This window comes from Cynocephalus volans, chromosome 8 (genome assembly GCF_027409185.1).
Source record: "Cynocephalus volans isolate mCynVol1 chromosome 8, mCynVol1.pri, whole genome shotgun sequence".
Lineage (NCBI taxonomy): Eukaryota > Metazoa > Chordata > Mammalia > Dermoptera > Cynocephalidae > Cynocephalus > Cynocephalus volans.
Window position 1 is genome coordinate 86,858,229 of NC_084467.1, and position 20,694 is coordinate 86,878,922.

Genomic DNA, 20,694 nt, shown 5'->3' on the forward strand with positions numbered 1-20,694 from the left:
ATACTTTCCTCTCAAAATTTTGAGTACAGTATTTTATTGACATGCATCCAATGCCATTGTGATTCTTGAGATTCCTATTTTATTTTACCTGTTTATATTCTCTCTGAAAGCTTTCAGAAATTAAAAAAAAATCTCTACTATTATGAAATGTCATGGTGATGGAATTTTTAAGGAATACAACCCCACTATTGTCCTCCCCAAAGTGAATGGGATTAAACAGTGGGGTTTCACATTTTTCTGTCGGAATTGTTGGGATCAAGTGAAGGAAGAGGATTGGATGTCTTTCCATCTAATATGCAGGACTTTCACTTGATATCTGTATTTTCCTAGGGCCTTTCTCTCTATCCAACCTGGTGCTCTCCAGTTCAGAGACACTGCAGAAAGTAAACTTCAAGTGTTCTGCAAAATTGGGGTGGGAAAGTCACCTGATTACGTGGGGTAGATGAGGAATAACTTTTTTAAATTTTATTAGATTTTCAATCAATCGTCTGGTTTTAGCTGTACCAACACCTCTGTGTCCACAAGTTCCTGTTGCTTCCAATTCCTGAGCCTTTCTGAGATCCTACAGTAAATATGCTTGCTTCTTCCTAGTTTACCATTCTCTTCTAGGTTACATTTCAGCTTTCTCTACATTGCTTTTTCAGTTGCTATTTGACAATCAGATTTCCAGTTTCCAAGATGGAGTTGACCTTTCTCATTTGCTATATATTCTTCTTTTTATCCCTGTTTTAGTGTGTTTGTGCTGCTATAACATAATACTTGAGACAGGGTAATTTATAAGTAATAGAAATTTATTTCCAACGGTTCTGGAGGCTGAGAAATCCAAGATCAAGGTGCTGGCAGATTTGGTTTCTGGTGAAGGCTGCTCTCTGCTTCCAATATGCTGCCTTGTTGCTGAGTGTTCATGTAGAAGAAGGCAGAAGGGCAAAAAAGGAGCTCGCTAGTTTTCTCCAGTCCTTTTATGAAGTCGCTAATATCAGGATTTAATCATCTTCTAAAAGCCCAACTCCTAACATTGGGATTAAGTTTCAACATGAATTTTGGAGGGAACACAGACATTCAAACCATAGCAACCCTTGAGGGTTTATGCCTTCTTTTGTTTGTTTCTATCTTTACTGTCATTTTTTGGGTGGGATTTTAAGAGAAGGTTGAGATAAAAATACATGGTCAACATACCATATTTAACCAGAAGTCCAATAATCCTTTTTGTCCTTGGAGGTGTCTGAGAAATAAGAGGATTTTAACAATTTTTTTTCCCTATTTATGGTAATTTTTGCATGTTTTATTCCTTAGGATGCCTCATTGATGGACATGAACTCCTTCAGTCCTATGATGCCAACATCTCCTTTATCAATGATAAACCAAGTCAAGTTTGAAGATGAGCCAGATTTAAAGGATCTCTTCATTACAGTTGATGAACCTGAAAGCCATGTTACTACAATTGAAACTTTCATCACTTATAGAATTATTACTAAGGTACACATTGAAGAACATGTTCTTGAATATAGCTGCTCTCTGAACTTTTTGAAGTGTTTCTTGTTCATTGTAACTCTCAACAGTACAGAATCTTAGCTGAATTGACTTTTATTTTTTTCAACTGTTTTGGGTAATACATTGCATCTTATTTGTCCTACATTTTTTATGTATGAAGTCAGTGAAGTTCAAATTGACTTGAGAAATGGTCACTCATTTTATAGCAGTTGTGCTTCTTAGGAAAGAACATTTAGGTTTTTAGTTTAAAAAAATTAAAAGATACCTTTGGAAAAAGGCCTTAGGTTGCTAATAAGAAAAACAAATAGTTAAAAACATGATGTAATATTTTATATTTACATTTCTTCTGAAGATTACAAAGTATATTATTTGTTTTCTAAATAGGACCATGTGTCCACTTTATTATCTAAATGAGATACTGTTACTTGTCCAATAATTCAAGAGTGGAAGTGGATCTAGAACCCAAGTCTCCTTAATCCTAGGGCAAGTCTGCAAAAAGACAGTTTACCTTAGACAAAATATAGCAACTAAACAATGTTTTTAAAAAAATTTAAATCCTTTATTTAATAGCAGTCTTTAAGAATTGTCTTTGTAAGTTATAATGTTTTGTTTATGAAGCCTCACTCTAGACCTCTATGCTTCATATATGTGTAAATACATCTCTTTTGTAGCTGAAAAGATTCTTAGCTTTGTTCCTATAATCACTTCTTCCAGTGCAACCTCCATACTGCTTCTTGTTATGGTTCTTAAATATATATATATATATATATATATACACACACCTTATCTCTTCACTAAAATTCTTAAAATCCTTCCTTGGCCCCTCATTTCCTACAGAACAAAATATAAGCTCCTTTGCATGACATATAAAGAACTTCTCAAGTCTGAGTCAAGTTACCATGTAAGACTCATTCCTTCCTCCCCACAACCAGTACCCCTGTTCTCTACTCACATAGAGCTGCTTCTGTTCTCTAAATATTCTAGGGTATTTCTTGCTCTCATGACTTTACATATGCTTTTCCTTCTGTTTGATGTGTTCATCCCCCACTTTTCAAGATACAGCTCAAAATGGTGGATGCTTGTGAAAGCTCTAGTTTACCACCCTTCTGGCTGAAGTAGTCATCTTTCTTCTGTTTTCTCATAATTTTCTAACTGAACTCTTAAAGAATGTGAAATATTAGAGTCAACATAGCAAAGAAATCTAAAAGCATACATTTAAAAAAAATATTTATTTATTTATTTATTTATTTTGGTGGCTGGCCAGTATGGGGATCTGAACCCTTGACTTTGGTGTTATCAGCACCACACTCTAGTGAGTGAGCTAACCAGCTAACCGAAAAACACATATTTAATCCTTCTAAGCCTCAGTTTTTTTTTTTCTTAAATATATAAAACTAAGATGATAATAGAACCTAGTTCTGTAAGACTGCTGTAAGAATTGATTTACGATAAGTAATCAAAGTAAAACACAATGCAAAGTGGCTAACGCATGGTAAGTGTTAAGTAATTGCCACCTACCTGTATATGAGTAGATAACTACGTGTGTGTATTTGTGTTTATTCCCAGTGAGCCTGTGAGCTTCTCAAGGAAGATAACTATCTTAAGTTACCTGTAATTTCAAACACAATTCTTAGGATATAGTAAATAATCAATTTAAATTTTTGGTGAATGAGTGAGTGAAGGAATTTATAGTATCTTAGTTATATCAGGAGGTGGTAGAGCAAGACTACATGGAGTGGAATATTGAACTTTCTACATATTAACTCATTTAAGCTAACAACAATCGTATAACACAGGTATTATGATTTATTCCCATTTTGTGAATGAGGACACTGAAACTCAGTAACCTGCCAGAGGTTATACAACATTGCAATTAGTTTCGCTGGGATTTAAGCCTAGACAATTTACATTACTTTTATGCTCTACACTTTTTGTATTAGATGTTTGTGCATCTGTATATGAATATGACAAGCTATCTCTTTCAGTTTAACTATTGTAAACTAAGTTCCTTTCTTGTACTTCCCATTACTTTTACTATTTCCTACTATACAGACTATACCTATACAGACAGAAATATACATTATTTATGCTAATATATAAACATCTAGTAGATGTATGTTATCAAATAGTCTTTTTTTTATTGACTTATCATCATTTATTCATTTACTCATTTATCTCACAAAGTTTTATTGGGTGCCAATTATGTACCAGATTCTGTGCATGTATATTTAGACTACATCAGTGATCAGGACAGACCTGATGGAAGGAGCCTTCTGCCTTCATGGAGCTTTCAGTCTGGTGTGTCTGTGTGTCTGGGTGTGTGTGATGATATTAAAAATTAATTATATGCTTAGTTATTTAATTGTAGTTATAAATGTTGTAAAGAAAAAATGCAGGATATTACGAGCATGGAGTACACCATCTAATTTGGAGGTTCATAGATAGTTTCCGTGAGAAAGTTTTAGTTTTACAAATTTTTATATTCATGGCCACTAAGGATTATAAGACTATACATATACATATGCACATATCTACACAGACAATCTCCTAGTTAGGAATACTTAAGGATGATTTGACTGTGAATAATTATATCAGGTAGCCCACATTTCTGGCAGCTGTTCTCCTTATGGGAAATTACCTTTTATTCTCCAGATTAACATATCTTAGGTAACTGCTCTAAAGAAGTACTTTTTCTTTTGGAGATCTGGAGATATGTGTTCTCTTAGTACATATAGAAGTTAGAGCTGAGAGATTTAATAAGGGACTTTCCTCATCATGAAGACAAACCTAAAAATGCCTGCCAATGTGCAGGTAGGGGTTAAGTTAGGTTCTTGATTGGCTGAACTGACTATTAGGATTAATTTTCCTCAAAAACAGTTCTCTATATCCTCAGAGCTTAGAGTAACTGTTTGCATTTGAGCAAAGGTTGGTGTTTGTTGAATAAATGTATTTTAGGGTATAGATCACATGAGTTCATTAGAAACTTCAAGTACCCAAGCATTTATGGACAGACATGAAAAATTAAACACCGTTTACAATATTGCTTTAGTAGAAAACTGTATTCTAGGTTAGAAGCATTGTTTGTGGTCCAAACGAACTTTGTAGAACATATGTTCTTTCTTACTTGGAGATCTGTCATCAAACCCAGTTATTTCTATAGTTTCAAAGCTTTTGTCTCTCTTTTATGACGAGATTTGGCCACTTCAGATGATAAAATGATTCTAATCCCTGCTGTAGGGAAATTAGTCATGATCCGAACCTAGCTGGTAATAGTTTTTTCCCCTCATCATATTCCTACATATGTATCTCATATAACTCTTCAGGAGTAGAATAAATTCTTATAGTAGGAAGAAATAGCATATTCTCTCTGAGACTTATCTCCTCTGTTTTCTTTCTCTGTTATTGCAGTATGTTGGAGAGTCCTTTTAAGTCAATGCCAGAGTGGTGAAGACAGAATCAACCAATTATTTGACTTGATTTTATATCTTCTTACTGGCATATATACCAGGTTGTTTTCTGTTTACTTAGAGTGTTGGAAATTCTTGAGAACATGTACAGCTCAGTCTTATTTTAACTGCCCAGTTTTTGAGTGCTTTTGTTGTTGGTTATGCCAATTTATTGTCTTGGAAACTGGTAGTGAACCTGTACATACGTGCCTGGCATAAGGAGGTGCTCAATAAATATTTTTTAATGAGTTACTTTAGACCATGTTTTGTGTGCATATGTATGTATGCATGCATGTGTGTATTTGCATATATATATGCACATGTACAAACCAGTATATATATTGTTAAACTATGTTTCTCTAGATTTAATTTTCCTATTTTTACCATTTCCATATTTTATACCATTTTGCATAATAATTCAGATTTTTTAGTGTTTTGTGAACATTTATTTTCTTAGACTTCTACATCACATTTACTCACACTTTTTCCCACTAAAAAGGGAATGTTTTACTAAGATATATTGTATGATACTCTAAACATTCATTTTAAAAGAATAAACTTTGGAAAGTATAGCTTTCACAAACCTTATTTCGTGACAGTTAAGATTGCATCTTATGAATTTTACAATTGTGTTCATCTGTCTGGGAGATAGATATTTCTGGTGAGTGTGAAATATATATGCAATGTGTTATTCAATCTTTATTCTTTCAGGAAAATCTCAATCTAAATATTACTGCACGTAATTTCTAACATGCAAAAATTCAGTTGAGTAAGGTATTGTTGTGAGTGATTATTTTCTTATGAGAGGTGAGTATGTATTAGGTAATCCCCCATGTTTTTGTTTTTGGCTTGGAATTCAGGTAGTAGAAGTGAGGTTGATATTTTACCCATGTTCTTGGCATAGATATTTGGTTTGTTGAGAGCAGACATTTTAATATATTTGCTTAATTTTTAGGAGTTTAGGCATGTAACTCAAAATAAAGTTTCTTGAGAAATGATAGGAAGATTTTCTTTTTAAATCAAATATCCATTAATTACATTTTTTTAGAACAGTGATAAAATCATTCTGTAAAATGGTAGAATTTTCCTATATGAAAAGCAAATTTTAGCAAAGCAATTCATTTGAGCAAATTCCAAGAAAACATTTTTCTCAGTTATGTTCAAGTTATTTTCCAAATCGTAAAAATAGGATTTTCCTTAAATTCTGAATTCTGATCATTTTGAGGAAAGAAATATATTTGAAACCTAAATTCAGAACACACTTGTTAGCAAGAAAGTCAGGCCAAAGATAATAGTAGTTAAGATCTTGTGGAAGGCAGATGGTTGTTGTAAGACAGATCTTTCAGTTTAGATTTTAAATTTAAGTATGATGTTTGCTTTCTTTCTGGAAATACCAGAAAGTTTGCTTTGTTTCATCTGCTACATGAATAGATAACTTAAAAAAAAAAAAAAAATACACGCTGACAAACACTGAATAATTACGATTTGCTAATTTTTCTTAGAGACCCATTTATTTCAGAATGTCTAAAATAACATTAGGCAAATGTCTTCTGCCTTATATTGCACGTGCTCTTCTTTCCTTCTGCTTTGTTCAGACATCTCGTGGAGAATTTGACTCCAGTGAATTTGAAGTTAGGAGACGTTATCAAGATTTCCTTTGGTTGAAGGGAAAACTGGAAGAAGCACACCCCACTCTGATTATTCCAGTAAGTTTACAAGTTTTTGTCATAGAATACCTATCATTTTTTCTTGTGAATCTTTTAGAGTCACTTACACCTAATTTCAGGCCTTTAAATTCAGTGTAATTAATTTATCTTAGAAACACATTTATTTCTAAACTTTTCAGTCTGTGTACAGATTTGTAAATTTGTTTGTTTCAGCTATTGTGATATGTTATGATTTCACATTTTTGGTTCTAGTGTAGTGAATTTTTTAAAAAAAATTTTTACACTGACAAAGCAAAGGCAAGTAGTGTTGTGAATTTTTAAAAAATAATTTTTGTAAGAAATGATCAGATGTTCAGCTAGTCTTCCAAGAACAAAAAGTATAAAATTCCTTGTAAACCTGTGTCCCATTTTATAATGCTCAGAAACCTTTTTATTTATTTATTTATTTTGCTTTAGCCATTGCCAGAAAAGTTTATAGTGAAAGGAATGGTGGAACGCTTTAATGATGACTTCATTGAGACTCGTAGAAAGGCATTACATACGTTTTTGAACCGAATTGCTGATCATCCAACTTTAACATTTAATGAAGACTTCAAAGTTTTTCTCACTGCACAAGCTTGGGTAAAGAATTTTTATTTATGCTCACATAATCCTTTAGCATCTATATTTATAGTAGGTTGTATGCTTCCTCTTGTTTACCTTTGCAAATCAGGCAGTGATGTCCTTGAATTGAGATGGAATTTTAAAAAAAACACCGAAGAGACATCCTTCAGATGTAACCTTGTTACACATAAACATTATAGAAACATTATAGAAATCTTGTGTCTTCCTAATGTGCACATACTCTTATTTTTCTTGGTAGTTGAATTATTTTTTTTTAAATGTCAAGGTGCTTCTTGCATATATAGCCAATACTGAACATATATAAATATATTTCTTTTATTGACACTATTTTGAATAGTAAAGGGCCAGGGCTTTCAAGAGAGGACAAAAGCCTTTATTAAGTGGATACATGGATGGATAGATAGATAGGCAGATGGATGGATGGATGGATAGATAGGTAGATAATACTGTCTCCTTACTTTTCCTTCAATTACCTAAGTGAGGAAAGGGATCTAATTTCTAATACAATAATCTTATATGTTCTATTTCTTTTTTCCTTTCTTCTATAAAGCTATAACTCAGCAAGACAGATAATAGATAGGACAAATGGTTGATATCAAGTAATTACTGGCCAATGTTAAATTTTATATCTCTCAGTGTTACCAAAGTGGTAGAAGCTAAAAGGTGGTTCATTTCAATCTCGACAGATAGTCCTGCTGTCTGGAAGCTCATTTGTGACTTATATGATGTGAAATTGTGGCCTGACTCCAGAACCTTAGAAGCTGTTAAAAAACATTCTCTATAGTCAACAGTTGGAGTAACAGTTTGCCAGTTGTGACTTGTGCTGTCTCTGATAATGTTTACTCTATCAGATGATGCAGTAGTACTTCTGGATGGACGTGTTGCCTGGTCAAGGATGGCATTTGTTATTATTTGCATACAAAATTACACTATCTTGGAAATAAACGAGTTTACTTTATGTATATTATTTTCTGTAGGATGTTCAGGAAAGAAAGCCTGGAGAAGATAGACGATATGTTATGTAATATTTGGCTAAATAACACATAATAATATTTTTATCTGTGGATTAGTTAGTCAGCATTATTATTTATAAATTTTTTTCTTGTGTGTTACTCTTCAGCTTTTATTTAGCCCCAAACCTGTGTTTCAACAAGTGCTACAACTGTCATCAGAATCCCTTGTCTTTTTTGTTGTTCTTTTAAAATATGCCGTAATTCTAAAGGGGTTCTTTTGTGTGTGGTATATCCTCTTATAGCGTTTCTCAAGTCTGTAGCTGTCCCTCCTAGGTTAATAACTAGGAAATAACTAGTTACGTGTCTTATTAAAAATCTTTCTCTGCAGACAACTAGCCAGTGGAGGTGGTGTCACAATTTGCCCACTTTAGTTGGTTGAAGAGCTATGGTCAGGTAGTATCTATTTACGAACTATCCTAATGACTTTAAGGAGGCAGAGTAGGTTAGTGCTTAACAGTGAAGCCTCTGGAATCAGACTTCCATAATTCTGTTCCTTGTTCTACTGCTTAATTGCTCTTGGATCTTGAGCAACTTACTTAATCTCTATTTTCTTCTGTGAAATAAGGAAACTAATAGGACCTGCCTCATAGGTTTATTGTGAGTTATGTACATAAAAATGTGAGGATACTGCCTAGATTGTATTACACTCTCAATAATATTAGCTATAAGTATATCTAAAGAATTAATGAAGTTTTCCAATTTTCTTTTTCAGGGAGTAATTTAGTCCTGAGAAATCTTCTGTCAATCATTTTTCCACTAAATTCCTGTTATAAAATATAGATGGCACCCTCTTATCTTCTCTAGTATTTCCTTGAGCACTGTTACCTCAGTCAAACCCTGTTCTTTTAAAGACTTATACTCTGAGGAAGGACTATGTACCTGTTTTACATGAGTACTTTGAAAGGGAGTATTATTAAGGAGACACACTTAGAGGAGAAACTGTACCGTAATAAAACTCATCTGCTTCAAACTAACATGAAAAAGAAAAATGTATATGAAACTTTTATTATCTTTACTTTATTCTTCGATTTAGGTTTCTTTTTTTATTGGGTCTTGGAATATTGTTACTTGCTTCACCACAAACATTTCATTTTTTTGTTTCTAGGAACTCTCTTCGCACAAGAAGCAAGGGCCTGGATTGCTAAGCAGGATGGGGCAGACAGTCCGAGCTGTTGCATCCTCAATGAGAGGAGTTAAAAACCGCCCAGAGGAGTTCATGGAAATGCATAACTTTATTGAAACATTTAGCCAGAAAATAAATTTGATAGATAAAATATCTCAGAGAATTTACAAGGAAGAAAGGGGTACGTAAAATCACTGAAATGTGATTTCAAAGTTCAATTTCTGATGGATCTTCTCATTTGCTGGTGTTCTATTGCAATGTTGTTAGAATTTCACCTTCGAATTTTGGCTTATGTCCAGCTGTGTTGTGAACATTTCTGATCCCTAAATGATTTTGAAGGTAGTCATGGCCAGTCCCCATTTGCTTTCATTAGTCACTAGCTTCCCACTTATGGAGTTTTGGATGTGGCTGTGTGAAGTTGGTATCAGATGCTGGGATTTAAAGGATTAGAACTAGTTTGTTGGTGATAGAAATGGTTAGAAGGCAGGGCAAAGGGTCATGTGCAAATTACTTATTTTTTTTCCAGATAATTATTTTATCTATCACTACACAATGTAATCATTTTTTTGTGGCCCTTTACCAATTTCTTGCTAATTCCCCTTCCTTTCCTCCCTCCCACCTCTGGTGGCCTCCGTTTCATTCTTTTTGAAAGTTCAGCGAATGTTTGAGTCAGGAGAAATCATAGGATATTCGTGAATGAATGATTTTTTTGGCTTGAATCAAAACATATTTGGCAGAGAATCTCAAGAGGTAGGAGAGGTAGGTAGGGACTGATCATAAAGGACTTTCTAATTTAGCTAAGAAGCTTCAATGTTTATATACTTGACAAAAATGGAAATAGGGAGAATAGTTGAGTCCCTTCCAATAGTATAGCTGAGAGATGCTGATGGCAGTGGAAGTAAAGGTAGGTAAGTAGTAGGTAGTTTAAGATCTAGAAATATTAGAATTGGTGATTGACTGGCTCTGTGCAAGTATGAGTCTATGATAACTCCCAGTTTTGCTTAGATCTTTGGATAGTGATTACCAGTAAGTCTGATATATAATCAGAAGAAGAGGAGAAAGAAAATAAGCTTTATTTAGTGCATGGTGCTTATGAGCACTCAGGTGTAGTTGTGTGGTAGGCAGATATTCATAATAGATATGGCGATCATATAATTTATCTTCTAAGCCAGGAGACTTTTGACAATGAAAAGGGATGCTATTATTGGTTGTCTTGGACAGTAGTAATTCAAAGACTGACTTGGGCAAACCTGAGTGGCTGGTCATTTTAATAAAGGGTGATACCCATTTTCTCATGTTCATGTGTGAGAATATGTGCACAATGAGAGAAATAAGGTTCCTTTTTACTATCTGTGATATAGGGATTTTGAAAACTTTTATAAATTGAAGAACTTATGAATTAATTAATTTTTTTTAGAATATTTTGATGAAATGAAAGAATATGGCCCAATTTATATTCTGTGGTCAGCATCAGAAGAGGAACTGGTTGATACTCTAAAAGGTGTTGCAAGCTGCATTGACAAATGCTGTAAGGCCACTGAAAAACGAATGTCTGGACTCTCAGAGGCCCTGCTTCCTGTTGTACATGAGTATGTGCTTTATAGTGAAATGTTAATGGTAAGAATACTTAGTTGTAATTTTACCTCAGTGCTTTACCTGATTACAAACTCTGTAAAGGTGGTTTCTATTTCTGTTTTTTTCACCACTATCTTCCTATCCTAGCAGGATGCTTAGCATGTAGATTCTCAATAAATATTTCTTCACTGTGCACATGAATAGATGAATAAAAGAATACGTTGATGAATGACAGGAATAGTCAGTAGCAACACCAACAGTTTATAAGACTACACGTAGACTTGAAACATACTCAATCAAGATTTAGGGAATATTATTAGTTTTTTAAAATTTTACTTAAAATTTTTTTAGTGCTCTTATAGATTAGGGATTTCTTTTTATGAAAGACAGTGTACTGCTTCTAGGTACATTTGATTTAGCAATATATTTAATACCATTATATAGAATGTACTTGATGTTTGTTCTGCCTTCTGGTTGCTTCTAAAAAGAAATCCTTCAAGTTTAATGTTTTTCTTTCACTATTTGAAAAGGCTTTTATTCCTCTTATATCATAGTTTTACATTTTATGTCCTCAGTTCAAGTTAAGAAGTTTCCAGATATTTGGGATTTAACATTGCTATCTGCAAAGCTAATGTTTTTCATCCAGTATTATCCTGTGCCACAGAACTTTGCATATTCAGAGTGACACCCCCAGGTCTCTGGTGCTTTAGGGTGACATTAAGAGAGTCAGCTCACATTGAGATATATCCCTTTTTTTCTGCTCTTGATAATTGGAGCCATGTCTGGTTTCTGGATCCTTGATTTCTAGGGATTTTTTTTTTTCTTTTTTTTTTTTTTTTACTTTGCTTCTGTCTTGGTAAGAAAAGCTCTCTTAGCCTCTCTCTTGTTTGTCATGCTTAGGCTTCCCTTGACAGTCATTAAATATTTTGTGGACATTCCAGGCTTCTGCTATTACTTGAATTTATTGGGATCCTCCTATAAACAAACTTTTCTTGCATTGCAAAGGCTTCTAATGTTGCACTGCTGAGGAGTCTTTTGCTTCTTTCTGTTAACTTCCTTTGCTACATCCATGGTTTTATTTCATTATTGATCATCTGCTTGCATGTCTCTTCAAAGAGATCTGATTTGTATATTCTCTTCCCTTAATTAGATAGTATTTCCCCTTGTATTATGTCAAGATGGAAATCGTGCATTTTAAATCTTATGTTATTAAAGGTGTGGAAAAATTATAATAGCACCCAGAAAGAATTGTTTTATAGGTTCTCATTTGATTGAACTATGCTGTAGACTCCTAGGGTGTAATCAGTAGTATTTATATTGCAGTTCTGTTTTATATTAGAAAGTTTTCTTCAGTGTGAGCTAAAATAATGAAAAGTAATGCTGTGACAACAGTGATTAAATTTGTGTAATTTTTGCTAGTTGTCTTCTGAGGCAACCTCTAAAATCTATCTGTGAATGCGAAGCACAGTATTTCATCTCTATGAAATAGACCTTAAATAAATGGAACTAAATTATAGTATGAGTCATTTGGGCTAGAGAAAGGAAGGGGTTTCTTGACATTAATGACCATTAAGCATGGAAGTAAATATAACCAAGTTTGTGATAGTTAGTTGAATTTTCTATTGGTTTCTTTGAAACTGGGAGAAATGTTATTTTATTAATCTTTTTTGAATGTTTTATGAGTGATTTCACCAATTGCAAAACTAGACTGAGTGGTTCTCAGGATACTTTTTATCCTTAATACCTCTCAGTTCTCATTCAAATAGTGTAGAACCATCTTATTTGACCTCCATGTAACTGATTTGCATCTAGGTTCTTCCTTGCTATGTAAAACACCCAGAAGGCCTGAACCTGGGTAAGGCCCTTCTCTTGTGTGTCCTGCGCTTCCTCTCTTGTTGGCTGAGTTGTTTGCTTACCCAGAGTCATTTTTATTTTTTCCTTAACCCAATTAGGCCGTTTGTGTTCATTATTAGAATTTCATTATTTAATATTGGGAAAACCAGTGAAAGATGAGTACAAATAAAAGAGTTCTTGTGTCTATGAAGTCTAAGTAGAATGTCTTAGAAGAAAAGTGAGTCACCAAGGGAAAGGCATTGTAAAAGATTGGCAAAAGTAATTAAAGATGTAGATGGATTCTACACTCAATTGTTTCACTAGGGTGTTTGAAAACACTGAAGCATAAAATCATGATTATTCAAGAAAACAAGATGGAATTCCTATCAGTCAAAAAAGTGCCATGATTTTTTCATCAAAAGCTTGGCTAATTGATGAATATTTTTTATACATTTCAAGCTAAAAAATCTAATGATGTAAATGTATATTTCAATTTTCTAATTGCCTTCTGTAATTGCCTGTTTGAATAACTGTCCCTCTAGAGGCAGATAAGGTTTCCATTGATTGTAGACATTTTCAAGTGAGTAGCTCATATGACCTCCCAGCTGTGCCCAGTTTACACTAAAGCATGTACTTCTAGTGTTCCCATTAATTTTTTTTGTTTTATATTTTGCTCTTTCTGAAGAATTATGCTTGCCTAGAATGCTCCATCAAATGTATATATGTATATATAATGCTTAAAGTGGTAAAATGTGCATTGGGAAAACTAATAAAATATTTCTGAAAATATTATCTTAAATACTTGCTTTTAACTTAGTTTTTAAACTAAAACAGAAACAAACAATTTCTTAAATGTATTATATCCCCAAATGACTAATGGCTTGGGGAACAGATGCTGTTTATATTTTGAAATGTATATTTTCATTATAGAAAAGATTATTAAAACTAAGTGCAGCCTATTTTATCCTGATGTTTTAATATGAAGGGTGTTATGAAAAGGAGAGACCAAATACAAGCAGAACTGGATTCCAAAGTTGAAGCCTTGACCTATAAAAAAGCAGATATTGACCTGGTAAGTTTTTAAGTTCCTTAAAATGATATAATCATATTGAATTCATTGTTGAAAATTGTTATGAACAATACAGTGCTTCATTACATGATTGCTTCTAAGCACTGAGCAAATGATACTAAAATTTCTTCTAAATATCTATTATGTTGAGTACTGTGTGAATCTGCAAAATTAACAATAATGCTTTTCTGCCTTTCTGACTTATATATTGTCTCATACTATAGAGAAAGTATTAAGTTAATTTTTTAAAAAGGACAGAATGTATTAGAAGAAGGCTTGAAAATACCTAGCATTGTTCCAGGTTAGTAAGTACTTAGTAAATAAATCCACTTTTTTGCTGGTTTTATAAGACATTTATACAAAAATAAGTTAATGTTTCTATACACATTTTTTCTAATTAATATAAAAATCTTTACAAAGGAAGTATCTTTGTTTTCAAGTTTAATCCCTTCCTTAAAACACTTTACTATGGAAATTTTCAAACATAAAAATGGATCTTACAATACAAGGGTGTTTTCAAAAAGTTCATGGAAAAATGAAATTAAAAGATAATACAAATGTTTCCATGAACTTTTAAAAAACCCCTCATACAATGAGCTCTTGTACAGCCATCTCTGGACTTCATTAATCCTCAAAATTTTGCCTAATTTTTTTCATCTATCTTTTCTGCCATTTTTTTTTTCTGAAGTATTCTAATGCAAATTCTAGATATTGTATTATTTTACCCACAGTATCTTACTGTTTATTTTTTATTATCTTTGTGTATTTTCAGAGTAATATTATCAGATCAGAATTATTATTCTTTTTAAAATTGAGGAAGAGACTTGGAAGGTGGAGTAATTTGCCTAGGTTTCTATAGCTGTTGAAACCCAGAAGTAAGATTGGAAGTGATGATATCTCTTGCCTGACTCAGACCATACTGTCTCTCAGCAAGTATGGAAGTGGGAAAAACTGACTATTACTCTAGTTAACTTTTGCTGAGGACTCTATGAAAGATGCTTTCTTAATTTTTCTTTTAATTTAAGGATTTAGATTGGTACTTAGTACAGTATTGAGTACACTTACATCAGATGAGTGGGGGAGTCCTTGAAATCCCCCTGTAAATCTGCATTATTGAACTCTCCCTCACTCTCTCCCAGCCAAGGACTCTGCATCTCTCCTTCCTGCTTTAATTTCCTACCCAGCTTTACTCATTTTATAACATAATATATGATTTTGTAGTTGGTTTTCTTTCTCTCCCTCTTCATAATCTAAACACCTTAAGGGCAGGAATTTTTTATTTGTTCCCTGATGCATTCCCAGCGCTTAGAATAGTGCCTGGAATGTGGTAGTCACTCAGTACATATTTAGTGAATGAATGAATGAATGATGAATGAATGAATGGAAGTTGCAGTGACTACTCTGATTCATGAAAACATATTAAAGGCTTGAAGCAAGAAGTCTTTACTAAATCAGACTTTGGGCAGAACACGGAGACTTCATTAAAAAGTGATATGAATTATCCTCGTGTTCCATGTCTATGTGTATTCTTCAAACTGAAATTCTGTTCTCCTAAGTAGAACGTGAGTGGGACGGTGGGCTGCTGTGGACAGAGTAGTAGATAGGACTTTGTGAGAGAGAATAATAGAAAACATAGAACAAGTGAGACTAGTGCTCGAGGGAAAGTCATCTTTATTTTTACCTCAAGATGAGGAGAAAGGAGGGAACTTAAGATTAATTAACCTTTTCCATATAGTAGGAATTATATATACACATACACACACTTTTATATATATATATATATATTTTTATATACATATAAAATTTTTTAAGAGTCAACTGGAGGAGCAAAAAGAAAAACAGTGGACACGTATAAAAATTGTAATTGCATCTTTTGAACTTTAGAATTTGTTTTTTATTAAATAATTTTTTAAATATTGAAAATAGTGGTTAGACAAAATTTTGCTCTTGACTAAATACTAGAAAAAGTATAGCATTTTAAAATTTCAGGAGATGACTTAAAAACCAGTCATCTGTTCAGAATGGCCCATATTCATATTTTAAAATGAAAGGAAGATTAGTTGGGATTATTCTAACCACAAAAGCACAGGGAAAAAAAATAGCTTTGGTCCAAATATGGCTAGGATTTCCCATCTCAACTTAGAAAAACACATTTCCTTTTTATTCGGCTTGCAAATACTTTGTCTTTTGCTCTATAAACATTTTCTTGATATCATAACCTAATGATCAGTCTGTATTTGTGATTTCATTTTTGTGTGTGTGTCATGTCCACTATAAAGTATTTAATACCTGAATAGCTGCTATGTTGTAAGACTGGAGAAATTTGACACTTTGTCTATGTTATATTTTGTAACATAATTTTAGTTAAGGTTTGAAACAAATACATTGAAACAAATACATTGCATTGCAGTGATTTCTTTGCTACCCATCAAAACAGTTTCTTCCTAAAATGTATTGGGACTGATTTAATGATCGTGAATGGCACTGTTTACATTTTCAAACAGTTAATTTACTTACAGACCCTTTCACTTCCAAATCCCTATGTGTTATGATGTTATCTTTGGGAGAAACCTTCCAGAGTTACTGTAAAAATGAACCTGCCATGATTGGTGACAGAACAACCAAAGGGAGGTTGCTTAGAAATATGCAGGATAGGGTCACCATGGAAACGTGCCCATGGAGGTCCTTTTAAGGAGCAGTCCTTTGCAGTCACCATGGCGACCCTGGCAGAGAACTGAATATAGCAATCTGCCTGGTTGTTTACCATGGCAACTCAGACAGGGCCACACTGGAGACAACCCTGGGGCCATTTCTATGGAGACACACTGGAGCTACTTTCACTCTATCAAAGTCATCTTTGGGTGGGATGCTATGTGCAAATCCAGCAAAGCAACTAATGATGAAAAGATCAGTGAAATGAAGCTCTACCAAGAAGGGCAAAGATTGGCGGGGGGTGGGGGGGGGGGGTGGGGGGGGGTGGTATAATTACTGAGTAGAAAAATAGCAGTGATGTAACATTCCAGAGTTCATGTTGAATATATCAGGTGATCTTTATGTGGGCTTTGTTCTGTGCAAATAAAGACGCTTCTTTTTACTGGCCTGTAACTCTGTGTATGCTGTAAATTAGCAACAATGGCATTATGGTTACTTTTTCCTATCACAAATATGCCCACAAAAGATATGTTTTTTCTACACACTAAAATAATATTTTATAGCGAGTTTCTTGATTATTACCTGGGTAGTTGTACAGTGACTGCATTTTAGAGTTTGTGGTTTGTAGTTCTTATCTCCCAGCAATACAATTAATGGTTTCAAAATGACCTAAACTCAGTAAAGACATTCAGATGGGAAGGGGGGCATGGCATATTTGTTGGGTTGAAGAAGATGGACTTTATCTTTTGGGCAGTATGGATCCTTTGAGAGCCTGAACTGAGGAGGTGGCAATGGAGTCGCAGAGGGGAGTTAATTTGAGAGAGAGGTAGGTGGAAGAATCATTTCACTTAAATACTGAGGGGCAGCCAACATTTCAAGTTGTTAGTGACTCTAACATTTCTAGGTTGTAAGGTAGGCAGATAGTGGCTCTCTAAACTGAGTACAGAATAAAGAAAAGAATTTTGGAGATGTGCAATTTTATGTCATGATAAGATGCCATTTAATGTAGAAGTATTCAACAAAAATGTTTTAACAAATTTTATTGAGTACCTACCATATAAGAGTCACTATTCCAAGCACTGGGGAAACAGCAGTCAAGAAAGCAGGTCCTCATGATACTTACATTCTAGTGGGGAGAATAAAAAAAGAAGAAAATAATTAAAATTTATAGTATATTGCATATAGTGATAAATGGAGGAGATAGAATAAAATTAGGGGTCAGGAAAGGTCTCATCAAGGAGGTGGTTTTTATGTAATATCAGCACCTGGGAGAAGAGCCTTTCAGGCAGAGGGGACAGTAAGTACAAAGTGGAAGTATGCCTGCACATTTCAGGAAAAGCAAGGAGACCTGTGTCACTGGAATAGAGTGAGCAAGTAGAAGAGTTGTGGGACATGAAGTCAGAGAAGTATCCAGGGGTTGGATCAGGTAAGGCCTTATTAAGTGTTGATCTTAGTGAGATAGGAAGAGGAACAGTTGAACAGAGGAGTAACATGATCAGACTTAAGGTATAAAATGACTACTGTGCTTGGGAAAAACACAAGATGGCATATATGTGGTGTGTGCGTGGGATGCGGGGCAGCCAGAGCTGGAGAGCAGCTCTTACAATCCCAGTGAAACATGAAAGCTTGGGCCAGGGTGGAGTGATGTGAAGCGGTCAGATTCCGAGTATATTTTGTTGGAAATGCTGTTTGCTGGGCAATGGATTGTAAGAGGATAGGGGGAGTCAAGGAAGATTCTGAGGTTTTTGGACTGAGCAATTGGAAGGTAATAGTTGGCATTCATGGAGATGAGAAAGACTTTGGAAAGAACAGGTTTAGTGGGGAACATGAGAAAATCTCATCTGGACATGTAAAGTTGATGTGTCTGTTAGATACCCAAATGGAGACTGAATAGACAGTTACAAATAAAAATCCATGGGTCAGGGATCCAGCCAGAGATATGTATTTAGGAGTTGTTAGCAAATGGTTGGTATTTAAAGCTGTGAGATTTGTTGAGGTCATTAAAGGATGAGAAAAGAGAGAGGAAAGATTTCCCAGGACTGAGCCTTGGCATATTCCAACATTGAGAGGTTCATGATAATGGGAGAAGGAGAGAAGGAGTGGCTGGTGAAGAGAAGGAAAGAAAATTTATATAGCTTTGGCTGGTGGTTGATAATTGGACTGGTAAGATGAACTAAACAGATCTAGTTAGGGTCATCCAAATTTTTTAACCATTTCTCCATTTGTAAGGCGTTAATAAAAAAACGCTTTGATATAGAATAAGTATAGATATTAAATATTTCAAAATAAATTGAGAGTTGTGTTATGTGCTCCAATAGCGAAGATATTCTATGAAATAGATACTGTTCTATGAAAGCAAGAGAATTTCAGACTGTGGCAAAAAAGGCATAATAATAACTAAGATTATGAGGAAAACTCATGTACGTGGGTTGTTGTAAGTTTTCACAGTCAGAGCTTCTGTTTGAAAATGCTATTGACTTCACTGCTTAGCTGTAGAATAAATAAGGTTCATCTGGGGTGCTAAATAATGCTGCATATCCATTTTTTTTTTAATTTTTATTTTTGAATGGATGATTTATAGTTTTCCACTAAAAGCAGCATTCAAATATAAATGAATATGAATAAATTTGACATTTAGCAATATGTGCATAGAATCTGAAAGTTGGATCTACATGTAATGCAGTAGCTGTTTAACAGTATGTTTATGTGAGGGGAAAAAAAAGCATTTTCATAAGATCATTGTAGTCTGGATTTGCATACAGCCATATTCAGTAGATACAAACAGACACCAAATTTACTTAGGTTGGTCCTTTCTCTGTATGACTTACTCTTCTTGAACCAGTGTTTTACTCTCATCCTCAAATAGTGGTTATTAATTTTCAGGTGATCTTGATAGTGTACTGAATGCTGCTCAGAGCAAGATTGCCTTCTCTCTAAATCTAGGAAGCTTTAAAGAAATGGTGATATTGGCATAGTGAGCTATTTTTGTGGTAGGGGTTGGGGTTGCCTCTTCTTCCTAGATATTTGCTAACTCACCTCTCTGCCCTGACCTATTTACAAACTTATTCCTTCCTCTCTGCTTCTTTTTGTCTGTTTGCATCTATGTGTGTGTCTCTTTCACGCTCAGATGCACACGTGTACACATATACATGCTCACACAGCAGTTAAGAATATGACAATATGTGGTGGAAGGAGAAGAGACTTTTTTCTTGTACATTTCCTTTTATCAGTTTATCCTCAGAGGCATCCTCCTGACTTTTCTTCATATCTAGTTGGCCAGAATTGTGAAGTCATGATCACGCCAGTCACGTGGAGTGGGAATATGACCACCAGAATTGACTTAGACCAGCCATAATACACATCCTGATGCAGATACCTGAAAAAAACTGGGAATCTTGCAGAAAGTAAGAAAGGTAGGGGAGGATGGATTCTGGGTGGCAGCATATTGGATTCGCATGCACACAGCTGAGTGGGAGTTTGGGATGGGTGGGGAGAGATGCTGTCATGAAGAAGGCCCTCAGCAGTCTTCTCCTCCCAGAAGAAACTACCAGAGAGTGCCTGGAATTCCTCTCCCTCTAGATCTTCTCTGGCAGGCCTCCCATTCAAGGCTTTATTGGCTTGAGTGGTAGGAAAAAAAAAAATGTGTTCCTATTTATATAAACTTGTAAAGGATAATAATGAATACTTTTGATTAAATAGCAAAAAAACATGTCTACCCTATGAATAATAGTCTGTTGAGCCTGGAATCTCTAGTTGGAATTTTACCATACTGTTTTTTCCCCTCTGTCATTTATTTTTGTGCCGCTGGCACATCTATGTAGAACTGTCTCTGAAAAGAATTTAAAGTAATTGCAATTGTGGAGGTTGGGTAAGGGAGGAATCAATTAAGGGCCATGAAAAATGATGAGAATAATACTGAATATACTAGTTATCCTGATTTGAGCTTCAGATGCTACACACAGGTATTGATATTCAACTCTGTACCTCACAGATATGTATAATCAATTATGTTTATTTTTTCTTTTTTTCTTTCTGTTTTCTGATTTTCTTTTTTCTTTCTTTTTTTTATTGAATCATAATTGATTTATACATATTTTTCGGATTCAGTGTTGACATATGTTGATCAAATCAATATTATTAGTATGTATATTGTTACAAATTGTATTTATTCTTTATGCCCCTTGTCCAATCTCTCCCTTTC

The 20,694-nt window shown here is 34.2% G+C and overlaps 1 protein-coding gene across 3 annotated transcripts in view; it reads left to right on the forward strand.

Annotated features, from left to right (window-relative positions):
• The window catches only part of SNX7 (sorting nexin 7), a 98,021-nt gene that overhangs the window by 21,467 nt on the left and 55,860 nt on the right, over nt 1-20,694 (forward strand). For 2 of the 3 annotated variants that reach the window (XM_063106575.1, XM_063106576.1), the window contains exons 2-7: nt 1,294-1,476; nt 6,533-6,643; nt 7,061-7,225; nt 9,347-9,545; nt 10,782-10,981; nt 13,758-13,844. In XM_063106575.1, the coding sequence (XP_062962645.1) occupies nt 1,294-1,476; nt 6,533-6,643; nt 7,061-7,225; nt 9,347-9,545; nt 10,782-10,981; nt 13,758-13,844 (945 nt within the window). The remainder of the gene's footprint in view (nt 1-1,293; nt 1,477-6,532; nt 6,644-7,060; nt 7,226-9,346; nt 9,546-10,781; nt 10,982-13,757; nt 13,845-20,694) is intronic. The other variant, XM_063106577.1, reaches the window with a different exon arrangement.